The sequence below is a fragment of the Panthera leo genome, chromosome E2 (assembly GCF_018350215.1).
Source record: "Panthera leo isolate Ple1 chromosome E2, P.leo_Ple1_pat1.1, whole genome shotgun sequence".
Taxonomy (NCBI): Eukaryota; Metazoa; Chordata; class Mammalia; order Carnivora; family Felidae; genus Panthera; species Panthera leo.
In genome coordinates, this window is record NC_056693.1 from 54892617 (window position 1) to 54907984 (window position 15368).

General features: G+C 52.2%; 1 protein-coding gene across 2 annotated transcripts in view; it reads left to right on the top strand.

Moving 5' to 3' along the window:
- Nucleotides 1–1440: 1440 nt before the first annotated feature.
- PLCG2 (phospholipase C gamma 2) overlaps nt 1441–15368 on the top strand; it is a 156476-nt gene continuing 142548 nt past the window's right edge. For both annotated transcript variants that reach the window (XM_042918264.1, XM_042918265.1), the window contains exons 1-2: nt 1441–1521; nt 6493–6727. In XM_042918264.1, coding sequence (XP_042774198.1) covers nt 6535–6727 — 193 coding nt within the window. In that variant the 5' untranslated portion in view covers nt 1441–1521; nt 6493–6534. The remainder of the gene's footprint in view (nt 1522–6492; nt 6728–15368) is intronic.

Here is a 15368-nt window from a genome sequence, read left to right on the forward strand (position 1 = left end):
TCCAAGTGGCTGACGTCATAACAAGTCTTTCAAAGATCTCTTTAGAAAACTGCAGTAAGTTGTCCGTGAACAGTAATTGGTACATTCCTGAGATGGGGCAGGGAAGGAAATGAATCTATGGATTTCTGAAGTCGGTAAATGTGACCCGTGACTTCAGATACACCATGTTCCCTCGGGGCAATATCCATAAGTTCACAAAATGCTCTAACTCAACAGTTTAGGAGTAAAACTGATGTGCTCTGAGAAGGCTGTAGGTGACCCTAAAGCTGGCTGGAATCGCCAAGAAGACACTTGCGTCAAAGATGCACGTGAAAAGTTTGAATAACATGGCTTCACGAAACCCAAGAATGGAAAAGTCATATTTCTAAAAAAAAAAAAAAAAAAAAGAAAGAAAAAAAAGTTACATCATACGGTTTGTGACTGCAAATTGGCATGTGCAGCTAAATTAATCAACTAAATACAGTAATTAGGCATTTGACTATGTCTTCCATACACTTAGTTTACAGAGTGAGCCATTAAAAACACAAAAAAACCCAAAAAAACTCTCGATGCACCTGGGTGGCTCAGTAGGTTGACTTCGGCTCAGGTCATGATCCCACAGTTTGTGGGTTCCAGCCCCGCGTCGGGCTGTGTGCTGACAGCTCGGAGCCTGAAGCCTGCTTCGGATTCTGTGTCTCCCTCTCTCTCTGCCCCTCCCCTGCTCACTGTCTGTCTTTCAAAAATAAACATTAAAATGGGGCGCCTGAGTGGCTCAGTCGGTTAAGCGGCCGACTTCGGCCCAGGTCATGATCTCACGCTCCGTGAGTTCGAGCCCCGCGTCGGGCTCTGTGCTGACAGCTCACAGCCTGGAGCCTGTTTCAGATTCTGTGTCTCCCTCTCTCTCTGCCTCTCCCCTGTTCGTGCTCTGTGTCTCCCTGTCTCAAAAATAAATAAAATGTTAAAAAAAACATTAAAAAAAATCTTCTCATTGGGAAATTGGGAGATCAATTTCCGGTTCTACGTTTCTTAAACTGTTTTGATCCCGTCTGACAAATGGGGAGACTGAGGCCGAGTGTAGTTAAGTGGTTTGCCCAAGGTAGTAAGAGGTGCTTGCTGTGCCACCAGCGCAGCCTCGGTGACGATTTCAAATTCGGCCGGGAACAGCCCACTCCAGGCAATTAAGAGGAGTTCGTGAAACGCACGGAGAACACCTGAATGCAGCAGGCGCTCCATAAATGCTGCTACGCCGCCGCCTGCAAGCTCCCTCTCTCCGGCTCGCCGGGGGCCTGGGGCGGCTCGCTCCCTCTCCCCTGGCCGCGGAGGCACGGTCCCCGGCGCCGAGTCGGTGTCCGGGTGCGCGGCCGGGGCGGGCGGGGCAGGGCCGCCTGGAGGCCGCGGGGGGCGGGCCGGGGCGCGGGGGGCGGCCCCCAGGAGTCACGTGGCGCGCGGCCGCGGCCGAAGCAGAAGTACCAGCGCCCGCGTTGGAGGGCGCGCGCCGCAGGGAGTGCCCGGAGCCGGGACCCGCGGCCGGGGCTCGGCCAGGTGAGTGGCCGGGCCGGGCGGGAGCGCGCGCGGGGGCCCGGGGAGGGCGGGGTGGGGCGGGGGGGACGCGCGCGCCCGGACAGTCCGGCGCCGGGGCGGGCAGGAGCGGGGCGTGCCGTCGGGGGGCCCCGCAGCCCGCGGTGCCCGGGGCCCGGGCAGTGCGGGCGGGGGTCGGGGCCTGGCCGCCGGCCACTTCCTCACCGGGAACGGCGCCGCCTCGCCGGTCGGTGCCCGGGGACCGCCCCGGCTTTGAATGGGAACCCGGAGGATGCGGCGCGGCTGGCGGTCGGAGGGTCGCGCCGGCGTTGGCGTTCAAGGCTCCCGTGGCCGTGGGGTCGTGCGCCGCTTCCCGGCCGCGTCTGTGGCCGGGGCTCGCTGAGTCCGGGCGGCCGGGCGGGCCCCAGGCACTTCCCCGTATTGCACAGGTGGCTGTGGGTGGGTGGCTGGCGGCGCGATACCACGGAAGGCGCGGCCCTCACCCAGGAGAAACCGGGAGAGTTTGGGGGGGATCCGTGTTTCCCTGTCCCACCCCACAGCTGCGTGTGTGCATAATTATGTGTGCTCATCTGTGCGTTTTCCTGGTTATGTTTTGGAATCCCAACGAGGTCATCACCGCCATAGCGGAAGAATTCGAGGGGCAACCGCGTCTCATTTAGACTGGGGGGTTGGCGCCTGGATTCTTGCGGAGAACGGGGAGGGGCTCTCCTAGCACCCCGATCTTAAACTACGCGGAAAGAGTCTGGCGGGCTGAGGGGGGTGACGTGGCGCAAGGAAAGAGGTGGCCTTGCTAATCACCTTAATTTGAATTGGAGTTCCAGCTCTGTGACCCTGGGCACGTTAAAGAACCTCTCTGAACTTCCTTATCCTGGATGCTGGGGCTGCCCAAACGTACATTCCAGGGCTGTGGAAAATTGAGGCCTGTCTATGAAAAGGGTGCCTGGCTCGTGGTTGACCCTCTGGCTAAGGGCCCTGCCTGGGGCTTGGCCATTATCCTTAGCTACGCTTCTGCAGAGAGGGCTTTACCAATTTTGGAGCCCGTGCCAGGCCCAGCAGTTAGCCTGCTACCAAGGTGTGTACCAGCGCGGGGACAGTACTCCCTGAGGATTTCGTTGATGCCGAAATTGCCTAGTGCCGCTGCTGCCGCCCCCACCAACCCGTCCCCCCACCCCACCTCTATCTCCCCCTCCTACACACCTTCCCCCTCCCCCCACCTTGAGCCCTTGAGGCTTCTCTGCAAGAGGCAAAACGGGCACCCCACGAATAGCCCTTTGGCTGGGTGCAGTTGGTGGAAAATGGCCGGTAAGAAAATTTGAAAACACTTCTTAATTTGGAAAACAGCAAAACACAAGAAAAAGCTCATCCTTATGTTACCACTTAAGTTAATAAAAAGTCAGGGAACCCCCTCTTCCCCGCAAAGTAACCACTTTCCTTGGATTTATAAGCAGGCAGCCTTTAAAAAAAATAATTCTATGATGCTTACTGGTTTGCAACTCCCCCCCCCCCCCCCATCTATTTCATGAATCTTTCTGGATCCAATTGCTTATAAATTTTCCCCATGGTTTCTGATAGTTACTGAGTAATCCTTGGTGTGCATGTCTCCTTATTTCTTTAAGGGACCTCCTTCCTTCCCAGTTGTGTTCTTTTTTTTTTTTTTTTTTTTCTTTTCTGTTACAGATAATGCTTCTGCGAATATCTTTGTGTTTCCTTCTGCACACAGGTGACTGCTCCTCAAAGCGTATGCATGTTTTATGTTTTAATAGATGCTCACAGGTTGTCTCCTCAAAAAAAGAGAGTTGAGCTCATTCACACTTAGGTGCAGTGGCCGCCCCTCCAGTGAAAATGAGTTTCTGCAGGGTGGGTGTGAGGTGCGGCATCACCTTCCTTCCTTTCAGCTGCAGGAGAGGGGCAGCTGCCTCTCAGGAATGTGTGCAGAGCTCAACAGAATTGTCCTGTGGGATTTTATACGAAATCCTTTATGGGCCTAACGTTTCTTCTGAGCTCAGGGAAGAGAAGAAAACTTCCCTGCTTCCTAGTCCTGGGTCCTTGTCTCCCGGAAGTTTATTTCAAGCATGGAAAGGACGTGGAAAGTAGAAATGGCAAAACCTCTTATTAAATCTCAGACACCGTAAGTCCTTTTGCAAAGTTACCCGGGGAGGATGAGAAACAGGAAAAAGGGATTTCAAGGCTATTTCATTTTTTTTCTCTTGAAAGCAGAAGAAAAATGGGAATTGTCCTTGCTGTCTGGTGCCTTCCTTTGGGGAGAAGGCCTGGGAGACCCCCTTGCCTTAGCTGCTGAAGCATCAAACTCTGGGAGCCTGAGTCGGGAGCTGGCTGGGTCTTGTTGGTTGAGTCCAAGGATATTGTGGCCATAAGGGCCTGTTTCCAGTTCCTGGCAAGAGGCAACAGGGGAGACTTGATGTTTACAGTTGTGCCAGTCCACTGGGCTTCCGAGCTGGAAGTGACCAGAATCCGGGAATGTTTAAGTCCAAGCCCTTCTCAGAGCCAGAGTCAGAAAAAAACTGAGGGCCCTGGTGGCTCCTGGCCGGCAGGTGTAATCAGAGGTGGAGGTGGGAAGGGGTGTGTTTCCTATTTATGCTTTGCCGCATGGTGACCTGGAGCCCTGGGAGGGAGCTCCAGAGGCGCATGGCTGAGGGTGGTCAGCATGGTGAGAGCTGGGATCAGGTGCAAATCCTGCTGCTGCCACTTTCTAGCTGTGTGACCTTGGACAAGTCCTTTAACTTGAGAGGGATGAGGGGCTACCAAATTAGCTTGTTTCTAGCCAGATTCTGCCATGGGATTCTGAGTTCCACAAGACGGGTACTAACAGAGTCAGGGTGTGGGATTCAGACCAGGGTTCTGCCCTTGGTGCTGCCACATTTGTGTGTGTGACCTTGATTATGTAATTTCCCCTCTCAGGACTTGTGTTTTCACCTCTGGTATTTCTCCTTGAGATAAATGAGATAAACCAGGTATAGCAGGTGCTGGGACTTGGGAAAAAGCCAATAAAGAGCTGGTTTACCAGGACGAGACTGGCCCCAGGCACCTGGTCTCCCTGTCCCCCCTCATGGCTTACAGGGTGATGGGGCAGGAGGCTCATTTTGGGCGGAGTTTGTGGCCCACTTGTCTTGCTGATGGGCCTTTGCCTAAGGCTGTTCCTCTGATGAGAACACTATTCCCTTCTGCTTTACCTTTTGAGAAGATTGGATTCAGATCCCTTCCTCTCCCAGAAGCTTTCTCTGTCCTAAGTAGGGGTTGAGCTGACAGGTCTGCTTCTAAGTGGGCAGAGAGCAGGTGTAATTCATGAGTTGATCTCCAGCTGCCAGATACCTGTGGAGCTGCCTTTGGCTATGGGCGTGAGCTGGAGGGAAGAAGGGGGCAGAGGGCAAGGCCTGGGCCTCTCCCCACTGCCCCCCGCCTCATTTGCATGCCAGTCCCCAGCTCAGTTCCTGGCATAGAGTTGACACTCCACATGTTGAACAGCTGACTGGTGAATATTATGAGGCCCTGCTAAGTGCTGGGGGCTGTACATACATCGTAGCTTCCAGTCCTTCCAGTGCCCCTTGAGGCTGGTATTACCTCCATTTTAAGATGAGGGAACGGAGGCCCTGATTTTGAGTGGCTTGGCAGGAGGCCTCCGGAAGGCCCGCATGGCCCTGGCTGAACACTTGCCTCTCTACAGAGTAACAGCTGTGGGCTCCTGATCCTGTGGGATTTGGGGCAGGGGTGGGGGGGGGGGGGGTGGGTGGAGGGGGGGTGGGTGGTGAATAATGAAGATGCATGGAAAAATTGATGGCGGTCGTAGCGATAGCAAAATCTGGGGAGCATTGACTTGTGTCATTGTTGTAAGGGCTCCAAGATCTCTCTCTCTACCTGGTTTAATCCAAGAACTTCTCCGAGATTCTGTTACGTCTCCCCCTTCACAAGTGTGGAAGTACAGCATAGGCTTGGGGAGGGTCTGCCCCTAGAGAGCCTTCTATCTGACTCCCCTCTGCAGAGTGAGGGGTCATGGCGTGACTGCAGCCGGCTGCTCAGAGGGGGTGACATGATTTCATGTTGTTGGAAACAGGGCCTCTAGCTACTGGTCTGGACTGGACTGGAGGGGGCTGGGGCAGAAGGGGGAGACCAGGTGGGCGATTAGAATAATCCAGGTGTGAGATCCTGGGAGGAGCCCGTGACTGGGGAAGATGAATTGCATCTGTTGACGGATTGGACACAGGTGTGAATGCCACCAGACCCAGCTGGTTCCAGGATTTGGGGCCCAGCACCTTTCTCTGCGGGGGCATCAGTGCTGTTCGAGAACACCTGCGTGCTGAGCAGAAGGCCAGTGTCCTGCTGGTGGCATCGCAGTGAAGGCTTTCCTCACTGTCCCCACGACCCCATTTTAGAAGGGATGCGACCGAGGCTTTCAGAGGTCGTGCAGCCTGCCCAGGCCACACGGTCGGCCGAAAGCCCCACCAGGACTTGAACTTTGAACTTGAGGCTGCTGGGCCCCGATGTTTTCTGTCTTTGTGGCTCCGTTTCCGTGCAGAGGTCTCCACAGACGCATTCTTGAAGTGGTTTAGTTAATAGTATTTTTTTCTCTTCTCAAGTTCACTTAGATGGGGAGGGAAATCTAGGCAGAAGAGAAGAGGATGCCGGGGGCGGGGAGTGGAGCCAGCCTGGACTGCTTTGGCTATTCAAATACTCTACAGCCTGGAAGAGTGTGGGAGGGCCGGGTTCCCTGCCAGGCTGGAGTGATTTGGTTATTCAAAGTCGGGATGACAGCTGAGTCATTGAGGTCAGAGGGGCTCCTCCCACACCTCCACGTGTATTTCAACCTCTGTGCGTCCTGTCTGCGCTGAGTGGTCCACGATTCCCCGCCTGGAGAATCTTCCAAAACCCCTCCTGTTGGGCGTGAGACAGGATTTTGGCCGTTAGTTAACGAATTCCTCCTCCCCAAACCCAATTTACTCCTTTATTCTGCCTTTCCAGCGTCCTGTTCCCTCACGCCTCCCACCGCGTCCTCTGCCAAAAATGACCGCCATGGTCAACATGGACACCCTTCCTGAATATGAGAAGAGTCAGATCAAGAGAACCCTGGAGCTGGGCACGGTGATGACCGTGTTCAGCTTTCGTAAGTCTACCCCCGAGCGGAGGACTGTCCAGGTGATCATGGAGACGCGGCAGGTGGCCTGGAGCAAGACGGCTGACAAGATTGAAGGCTTCTGTGAGTAGCCCCTCCTGCCTTCACTTGCTCTTGTGCTTGTTGTTGGTTTGGTGTCTTATTCTTCTGGAAATGGAAGCGTGGCCGTTCTGACTGAGTATCTGTTGGGGTTTAGAGTAGGTGGGGGAAGTTGAGCCAGAGAATCGTGGTGGGGGGGGAGGGGAGGAACGGAGGCCCCAGGGGCCAACTTGGAAATGACATTCAGATGGCTCACCTGGGCTGGCGGGGGTGTGCTCCCTGCCTGACCGCATCGGGGACCTTTTGGTTTCTGTTGCCGGTCAAGCGCCCTGCCCTGCTCTGCCTTCGTAAGGACCAAGTGAGAGAACTGCAGGAATCCTGGCTTGGTAGGCAGATAGGCCTGTTTTGTTTTACTATGAACCACAGAACGAGAGGCCTTCGCTCTTCGCTCCGCGGGGACAGAGCGTGTCAGAATATTCTGGAGCTTTTAAATGAAGCTCCAGTCCTGGGAGGTGGTGTCTTCGTTCCCCACCCGCCTCAGATTGGGCAATTGGCTCAGTTCCTAAAGCTTCTAAGGCTGTTGTCAACAAACGGAGTAAGGAGACTTAAGCAATTTTCAGTTGCAGAGACTTGCTTTAATTGGCATTTTTTTGTATGGACTCTTTTTTTTTTTTTTTAATGTCAATTGAAAAATTAAAATATGCTTGGAAAAAATCAAACAATTCATAAATAAATGTCTCTCCTCCCCAGTCCCACTCTGTGCCCCCGGGGTGGTCAAGCTCATTACCAAGAAGTTCTTTTGTCTTCTAGAGTATTCTATGCTTGTGAAATGCGTGGGTCATGTTTTTTTCCAGGAATGGGTCCTTACTACTTAAACTTCTGCACTTTGATTTCTTTCTTTTTTTTTTAATTTAATTTTTTTTTAATGTTTTAAAGTTTATTTTTGAGAGAGAGAGAGAGAGAGAGACAGTGTGAGCTGGGGAGGGGCAGAGAGAGAGAAAGACAGAATCTAAAGCAGGCTCCAGGCTCCAAGCTGTCAGCACACCACCGACGCGGGACTGGAACCCACGAACCGCGAGATCGTGACCTGAGTGGAAGTTGGATACTTAACTAACTGAGCCACCCAAGCACCCTCAGATTTCTTTTTTTAATTTAATGATCATTTGGAGGTGGGTTCTGATCATCCCACTGGTCTACCTGCTGCTTTCACAGCCTCATAACATCTGGCTGCGTGAAATGGTCTGACCACCCCCCCCCCCCCCCCCCGCCCGCCCCCCGCCCACCTCAGATGGACAGTTGGGTGATTTCAAGTTTTTTGTTATCAGCTGCTGCAAATTTTTCTTTTTTTCTTTTTCTTTTCTTTTTTCCTTTTTCTTTTTTTTCTTTTTTTCTTCTTTTTTCTCCTTTTTATGCAAAAACTCTATTGAGATAATTCACATACCATACAATTCACCCATTCAAAACGAACAGTGAAGTGGTTTTTAGTGTATTCATGCGTCTGCACAACCAACCATGTTTCGAACCTTTGAGGTCACCTCGAAAGGAAAACCTGTTCCCTATCGCCCTCACCCTCTTCCCTTGCCATAAGCAACTGCGAGTCTCCTTCCCGTCTCCGTTGATTTCCCTGTCGGGGGCACTTCCTGTAAGTGCAATTCTAGAATATGAAGCCTTCTGTGTCTGGCTTCATTCCCTTAGCATGACGACCCTGAGGTTCATCCACGTTGTAGCGTGTCTGTGCTTCATTCCTTTGTCCGGTTGAATAATAATCCCTCGTGTGGATTTTCCACAATTTGTTCACTCATTGATGGACCTTTGGGCCGTCCCCACTTCATGGCTGCAGTGACTCGTGTCAGGAACGTCCGTGTACAAGTTCTTGTGAGGGTGTGTGTCTTCATTCCTCTTGGGTCTGTGCCTAGGAGCATAGTTGTTGGGTCCTGTGGTGGTGACTCTGTGTAGCCATTTTAGGAGCCGCCGGACTGTTTGCAAGGTGGCTGCAGCCTGTTACATTCCCGGCAGTGGTGTGTGGGGGCTGTCTTTGCTCCTTTTATTCTTAGAGGGTATATCTGAAGGATGACTTCCTTCGGGGGGAGTTTGGCAGCACCCAACAAAAGCCCATGAGGTAGGACGGTACCTGTTCCCAAGCCTTGATCTGTACCTCAGTGGGGTTCTGAACTTGGCCATTCACAGGTCACCTCTGCTAGCTTGGCATAGCTCTTCATTCGATGGCTCTTACCGTGAGTTCGATTAAACAGCTTTCCAAAAATTTTCTCCTGGCTTCGTAGCCAGGTATGTCTCCGGTGTCACAGAACCTGAGCCCTGTTGTGAAAACACCCGTGTGTTTAAGCAGCTGACTTTCCCCCCAGTTTTGCTTGCATTTGGCCACACTCCACCTCCCAAGTGGCCCAGAAACCTGGTGCAGCTGGGGTGGAGGTGGGGACCTGGGGAGTGTGCAACGGGCACTGATGGTAAATGCAGGGTGCCATACTGAGAGTGGACAGTGGGTCCCAAGCCCGGCTGATCATTAGAAATCCACAGGGGTTTTTTTTAAATGTTTTTTTTTTTTTGATGTTTATTATTTATTTCTGAGAGAGACAGAGTGCAGTGGGTGAAGAGGCAGAGAGAGGGAGGCACAGAATCTGAAGCAGGCTCCAGGCTCCGAGGTGTCAGCACAGAGCCCTTTGTGGGGCTCGAACCCACAAACCATGAGATTATGATCTGAGCCAAAGTTGGACGTTCAACTGACTGAGCGTGGGAGGCTTTTAAAAGTACAACCTAGGGGCGCCTGGGTGGCGCAGTCAGTTAAGCGTCCGACTTCAGCCAGGTCACGATCTCGCGGTCCGTGAGTTCGAGCCCCGCGTCAGGCTCTGGGCTGATGGCTCGGAGCCTGGAGCCTGTTTCCGATTCTGTGTCTCCCTCTCTCTCTGCCCCTCCCCCGTTCATGCTCTGTCTCTCTCTGTCCCAAAACTAAATAAAAAACGTTGAAAAAAAAAAAATTAAAAGTACAACCTACTGGAACATTCTTGGGAAGCTCATTCTAAGGGGCACGAGACCAGATTTTGGCACCTGAAATCCACGTCTGTAGGTGTTCCTTCTGTTAACTAAACGCCCTTCTGCCCTCTCCCTGGAGAGGCTGAGGATGACTATCATTCACTAGGTAGGTTGGGGCTCAGTATTTTAATAAGCTCCCCAGGGGCACCTGGGTGGCTCAGTCGGTTAAGCGTCTAACTCTTGGTCTTGGCTCAGGTCATGATCTCACAGTTTGTGGGTTCAGGCCCCGCATTGGGCTCTGTGCTCTGTGGAGCCTGCTCGGGATATTCTCGCCGCCTCTCCCCTGCTCCTGCTCTCTTTCTCTCTCTCAAAATAAATAAACATTAAAAGAACCCCACCACAGGTGGTCCTGGTAACCAGCCAGGTTTGGTGTATGCTGCTCCAGAGACGACCACCTAACCTTCCTTTGTTCTGTATTTCAGTGTCTTCTCTGCCAGGCACTGTCCTAGGTACTGAAGACATGGCTGTAACTAGATTCTAATCCTCATGGAGCTAACAGTGTTTCATTAGGAACAAGCAGCTTGGGCTTTGACTTCCAGCACCGTTTGAGAGGCTTTGCTGCGTGACCATGGGCAAGTTACATCTGCTTTCCAAAATTAAATTCTCTTACGTCTAGAAAGGGAATGATATTGGTGTCCATAACCTCTTGGGTTCTGGGCTGCGGGGGGAGAAGAGGAAGGATGGATCCCCTGCCCTGGTGGGGAGCAGACTTAGCAACTGGCCAGTGCAGGATCGTGTGATCAGTACCACAGTGAGGGTCTAGGCTGGGTACCCTGTGAGGAAGGAGGGTTCTTACTGGTCTGGGTGTAGAGGAGGGGGAATAGGTGGAGGCCTCTCCCAGAGGAGCTTCTTGGGTGGTGACTTAGAGGAGAGAATTGCTGGGTGGCCTGCAAGATGGCTGTTCTGAAGCAGGATCAGCAGGTGGCATTGAATATGAGCGAGTAGGTTTGTGGGTCAGAGATTTGGGCAGGGCTCAGCTGGGTGACTCTATTCTTTGTGACCTGGACTGAGGTCATTTGGTGATATTCAAGTGGTATGTCACTTGGTCTGGAAGTTTCCAGAATCTTCACTCCCATGTCTGGGGCCTTGGTGGTGATGGCTGGAAAGATGCGGATAAATGGAAGTTGGGATAAATGAGTGCCTATCGCTGCTGGACCCAGAGCAGTTGGGCTTACATGGTGCCTGGCATCCCCCCAGAGGGTGTGTTCCAAGAGTCCCAGGCAGAAGCTGCTTAGCGTCAGGAGTCCCAGAGCATCACTCGCACCAGCTTAGGTCACCAAGGCCAACTCCAATTCAAGGAATGGGGACTCCCCTCTTGAGGAGCGGTGGCATGCATGTCCAGGGTGGAAAGGAGCTGGTAGTGGCTGTCCACCTTGGAGCCAGGCCACCGTGAGTACATCTGGACTCCGGATCCAGACCTGTAGCTCAAGTCCCTGCTCTGCCACCTGCTAAGTATGTGATCTGAGCCACTCTGTGCCTCAGTTTACCTGTCTGTCAAAATGAGGTGATAGATCCTATTTAATATGAATTACATGAGTTTTAAGATAGGCAAGAATTAAGTGGACTTTATTTAATGTACTTTAAAAAAAATAGATTTTAATGTTTATATTTGAGAAAGTGTGAGTGGGGGAGGTACAGAGAGAGAGGGAGAGAGAGGATCCAAAGCAGGCTCTGTGCTGACAGCAGAGAGCCTGATGCGGGGCTCGAATTCACAAACTGTGAGATCATGAGCTGAGCTGAAGTTGGATGCTTAACCGACTGAGCCACCCAGGTGCCCCAGTGTGCTTTTTTAATACGTGGGAAATATTGCATAATTGAAATGGAACACAATAAAAGAAAAAAGAAACTGGTAGGGAGTCCCAAGCACTGGCTTCTTTTTTTTTTTTTAAAGTATTTAAAAAATTTTTTTGATATTTATTTTTGAGAGAAAGAGACAGAGCATGAGTGGGGGGAGAGGCAAAGAGAGGGAGACACAGAATCCAAAGCAGACTCCAGGCTCTGAGCTGGCAGCACAGAGTCCGACACGGGGCTTGAACCACAAACCACGAGATCATGACTTGAGCTAAAGTCAGATGCTTAACACACTGAGCCACCCAGGCGTGCCTCCCCTGCCAATGCCCCCAAGCCCTGGCTTCTAGAGAAGACTAGATCTTAAGCCACTCACCTCTTGGCTGTCAGTTTCCCTTTTACTTTCCAAGGGTGATGGTAAGATGCTGACCGGGCTTCCTTCCAACCCTGGCCTCCTGGAGAGCCTTGGAATATAGGGAGGGAGCCCATGGGCCAGCTGGGAGATGCTGTGTGTGCGTTTTCTTCACTTCCAGGGGCATCAGCTGAGTCTCCAGCTAGAAAGGAGCCCACTCGGGGGCCTTTCTGAGTTCACCCTTTAGGGCCCTGCTACATCTTCTGCATTTGGGGGGCCTGGAATGTGCCTTGGGAGCTGACGCAGGGCCACCTGTTTGTGGAGTCTGGATAGGGTTGGTGGGGCGATGGGCCGCCTTGGAGGGTGTGGACCATGGCCATCTCTACTGAATAGGCTCCTGTCCTGAAGTTTGCACGCATGTCTTCTCCATCTGCTTATTTTTGGCAAGTTATGACTGCTGGTGAATGAGGGATTCTCAAAAATAGGAGCTGTTCTGTTTCCCTGGTTTGGGTCCTTGGCGTGGCCGCCTGGCGATGACGATGACGTTGTCGATGACGGGAGCCGCCTCTAACGAGTGCTGTCTGTGTACTGGTGCCTGTGTAAGCACATCACGTACAACAGCTCGTTAATTCTTCACAGTGACCCCGGGAAGCTCTGTTTATGAGGGCACGGAGTCCTGTGGAGACTAGGTGACGTGCCCAAGGCCACACAGCCACGAACGGGCAGAGCTCTAACTTGTATTCATGCTGTCTGCCTTCAGAGTCTCATATCTTCTTCCTGCTGTGTTCCTTTCTCTTCCTGGGTGATCTCTGATGTTTCAGTTCTGTGTGTGATGGAGAAGCACGTTGCTGGGGACCCAAGAACAGCAGTTCGACTCAAGTTTTCATTTTTACAATGGGAGGGAAATGCGTCCATTCCTTATGTGTGCAGAGGACACGCTTGGCTGGGTGCTGGAGATGCCAGGAGGAGGAGGGCTCTTGAAGTGCCCTGGTTAGCAGGGAGACAGGCGTGCCAAGAGACCACACAGTGTGGACAGCTGCTGACAGAGCCAGGGCCATTGAAACAGCGTGGTTCTTATCCCCGCTAGTTCTGAAATCCATCTTGGGGCTTCGAAGCCATTAAAAAAATGATTATTTTTGAAAGCTGTTATCGAAATGTTTTTGAAACGGTGGAGAAGTGGTTGTTTTTGTACCGGCATCATCCCCGCCTGCAAAGAAATGCATTGTCTGAAAGCGGCCCCCACACTCCTTCAGTCAAACATCCCATCAGAAAGGAGATTCAGCCAATGCCCTCTGTGTCTGTAAACTTATTTATTTGTTGGTTTAGATGTGTGGTTATGGTTCACGATAGCAGGGACTTGAGAGTCTGAGTGCCTGGATCTCCTCCCAGCCCTGCCACCTCATTGGGGTGTGATCTTGGGCCACTTGTCACCTCTTTGTGCCTCCGTTTCCTCACCTGTAAAAACAGGTAATGAAAGAATGCCTTGCATCAGACTTCTGGGAGCCTTCACTGAAGTAATACAGGGGCAGTGCTCTCGACACTGCTGAGCACAGCAGAGGCAGGTTCTCAAGTATTGGCTGCTCTTGGCATCCTTGTCATGGTCCTTGTCATTGTCCTCATCAAACATAAAGGGAAATGGTACTGGAGAAAGGATGAGATAAATATTAGAACTTCCATTTATACAGTGATTTTCCTTCCTGATCGCCTTCTGGCGTATATACTCTCCATGACAGAGACCGCTGGTACGAAAAACAGAACTGACCTTTTTATTCTTGACCTTGATTCAGACTTGCTTGGCTGCTGGACGGTTGAGGAATTGATTTCTGTGGTTGTTCATGGGTTGTTTTCTGTCCTGGATAACGATTACTTGTTCTTAGAATTTGTTCCTTTGTTGATTTTAGCAAATACTCAAAGGACTGAGTGTGTGTTTGGTGTTAGACTTGTCACTGGGAATAAAGTGTCGAATAGGGCCACAGAGATCCATAAAGCAACTTACAGTTTCCTAGGACAGAAAAAGCCAAACTAATCATTCAAGCATTTGGGATTGTGATGGATGCTAGGAAGGTAAGAATCCAGGCACTGTGACAGAGTAGCCAGGGAAGAACACTATTTTAGTAGAGTAGATCTCGGGGAAGCCTCTCTGTGGAGGTGATACTTGGCCTGGACTTGATGGGTGAGCAGGAGGGAGCCATGGGAGGCTCTGTGGGGAGAGCAGTCCGGGCAGAGGACACCGCAGCAAAGCTTCTGTGTTCGTCAGGGGCAAAGGGCAGCGACAAAAGATGTCTTCATACAAGTTTCTCACCAAGTCCTGAAACAGTGGGATTGGGGGGTGGGGCTCTGCTGTGGGGTGGTTAGGTACCCTCTAAGACATCTGAGGCTGCCTCAGGATCCTCTGTGTCCAGCCAGCATGTGGGGGAAGAGGGAGAGTGGAGGATGCCTTAAGAGGTGTTTATGGCCTGGGCCTGCAAGGTGGAAGGTTCCCAACTTCTACTGACAAGGAATTGGCATGTGACATGCTGCAAAGGTTGCTGGGAAATGTGACCAGCCTGTGTGCCGTTCAGAATGAGAAGTGGGTTTGGTAGGCATCTTCCGGGCTCTTCGTGGCCCCTAATTGTGGAGGGGGCAGAGGTGGCTGTAGGAACCCAACTGATGGCTAGAGAACAGAATGATTGTAGGGACTTGGTGGGGGTGGGGGGGGGGCAGGTGGAGTTCTTGTAGGAATCCAAGAAAATAGACAACTTTACCCGGTAAGTGGGCCTCATGGGAAGGGGGGATGGTGGCACTGAGGACTCTGCCATCTGTCTGACAAGAGCCGCAGGCAGTGGCTTCTCTCCATGGTCGGGCCTCCTCGCCTCTGTTAAGCTTCCCCGCAGCCATGGCTGGGTCCTTCCCAGCAAAGCCGTTCTCCCTCCTCACTCCCTGGGCGGCCTCCTCCGTGAAGCCTGTGGTTTCCCAGCCTCCCAAGAGTGGACTCCTGAGGGAGGCCTGTGATTGGCTGGGTCTTCTTTTTTTTTTTTTTTTTTAATTTTTTTTTTTCAACGTTTTTTATTTAGTTTTGGGACAGAGAGAGACAGAGCATGAACGGGGGAGGGGCAGAGAGAGAGGGAGACACAGAATCGGAAACAGGCTCCAGGCTCCGAGCCATCAGCCCAGAGCCTGACGTGGGGCTCGAGCTCACAGACCGCGAGATCGCGACCTGGCTGAAGTCGGACGCTTAACCGACTGCGCCACCCAGGCGCCCCGGCTGGGTCTTCTTGAGCCAGTGCATGGGGATTGGCTATTTCGAAGCCAGCGTCCCCTCTTTGGTTTGGTAGTTGGCCTCTCCTGGTGGGGGGCATAGTCTGGAAGCTTCAGGACTTACGGGCAGGGGTGGGTCCCTGTAATGGGTTGAGTTGTGACCTCCCCCCCAATTTCCTGTATCAAAGCCCTAACCCCCTGTGCCTCAGACCGTGAGCTTATTTGGAAATTGGATCTTTGTAGACGTATTAAGGTGAGGTC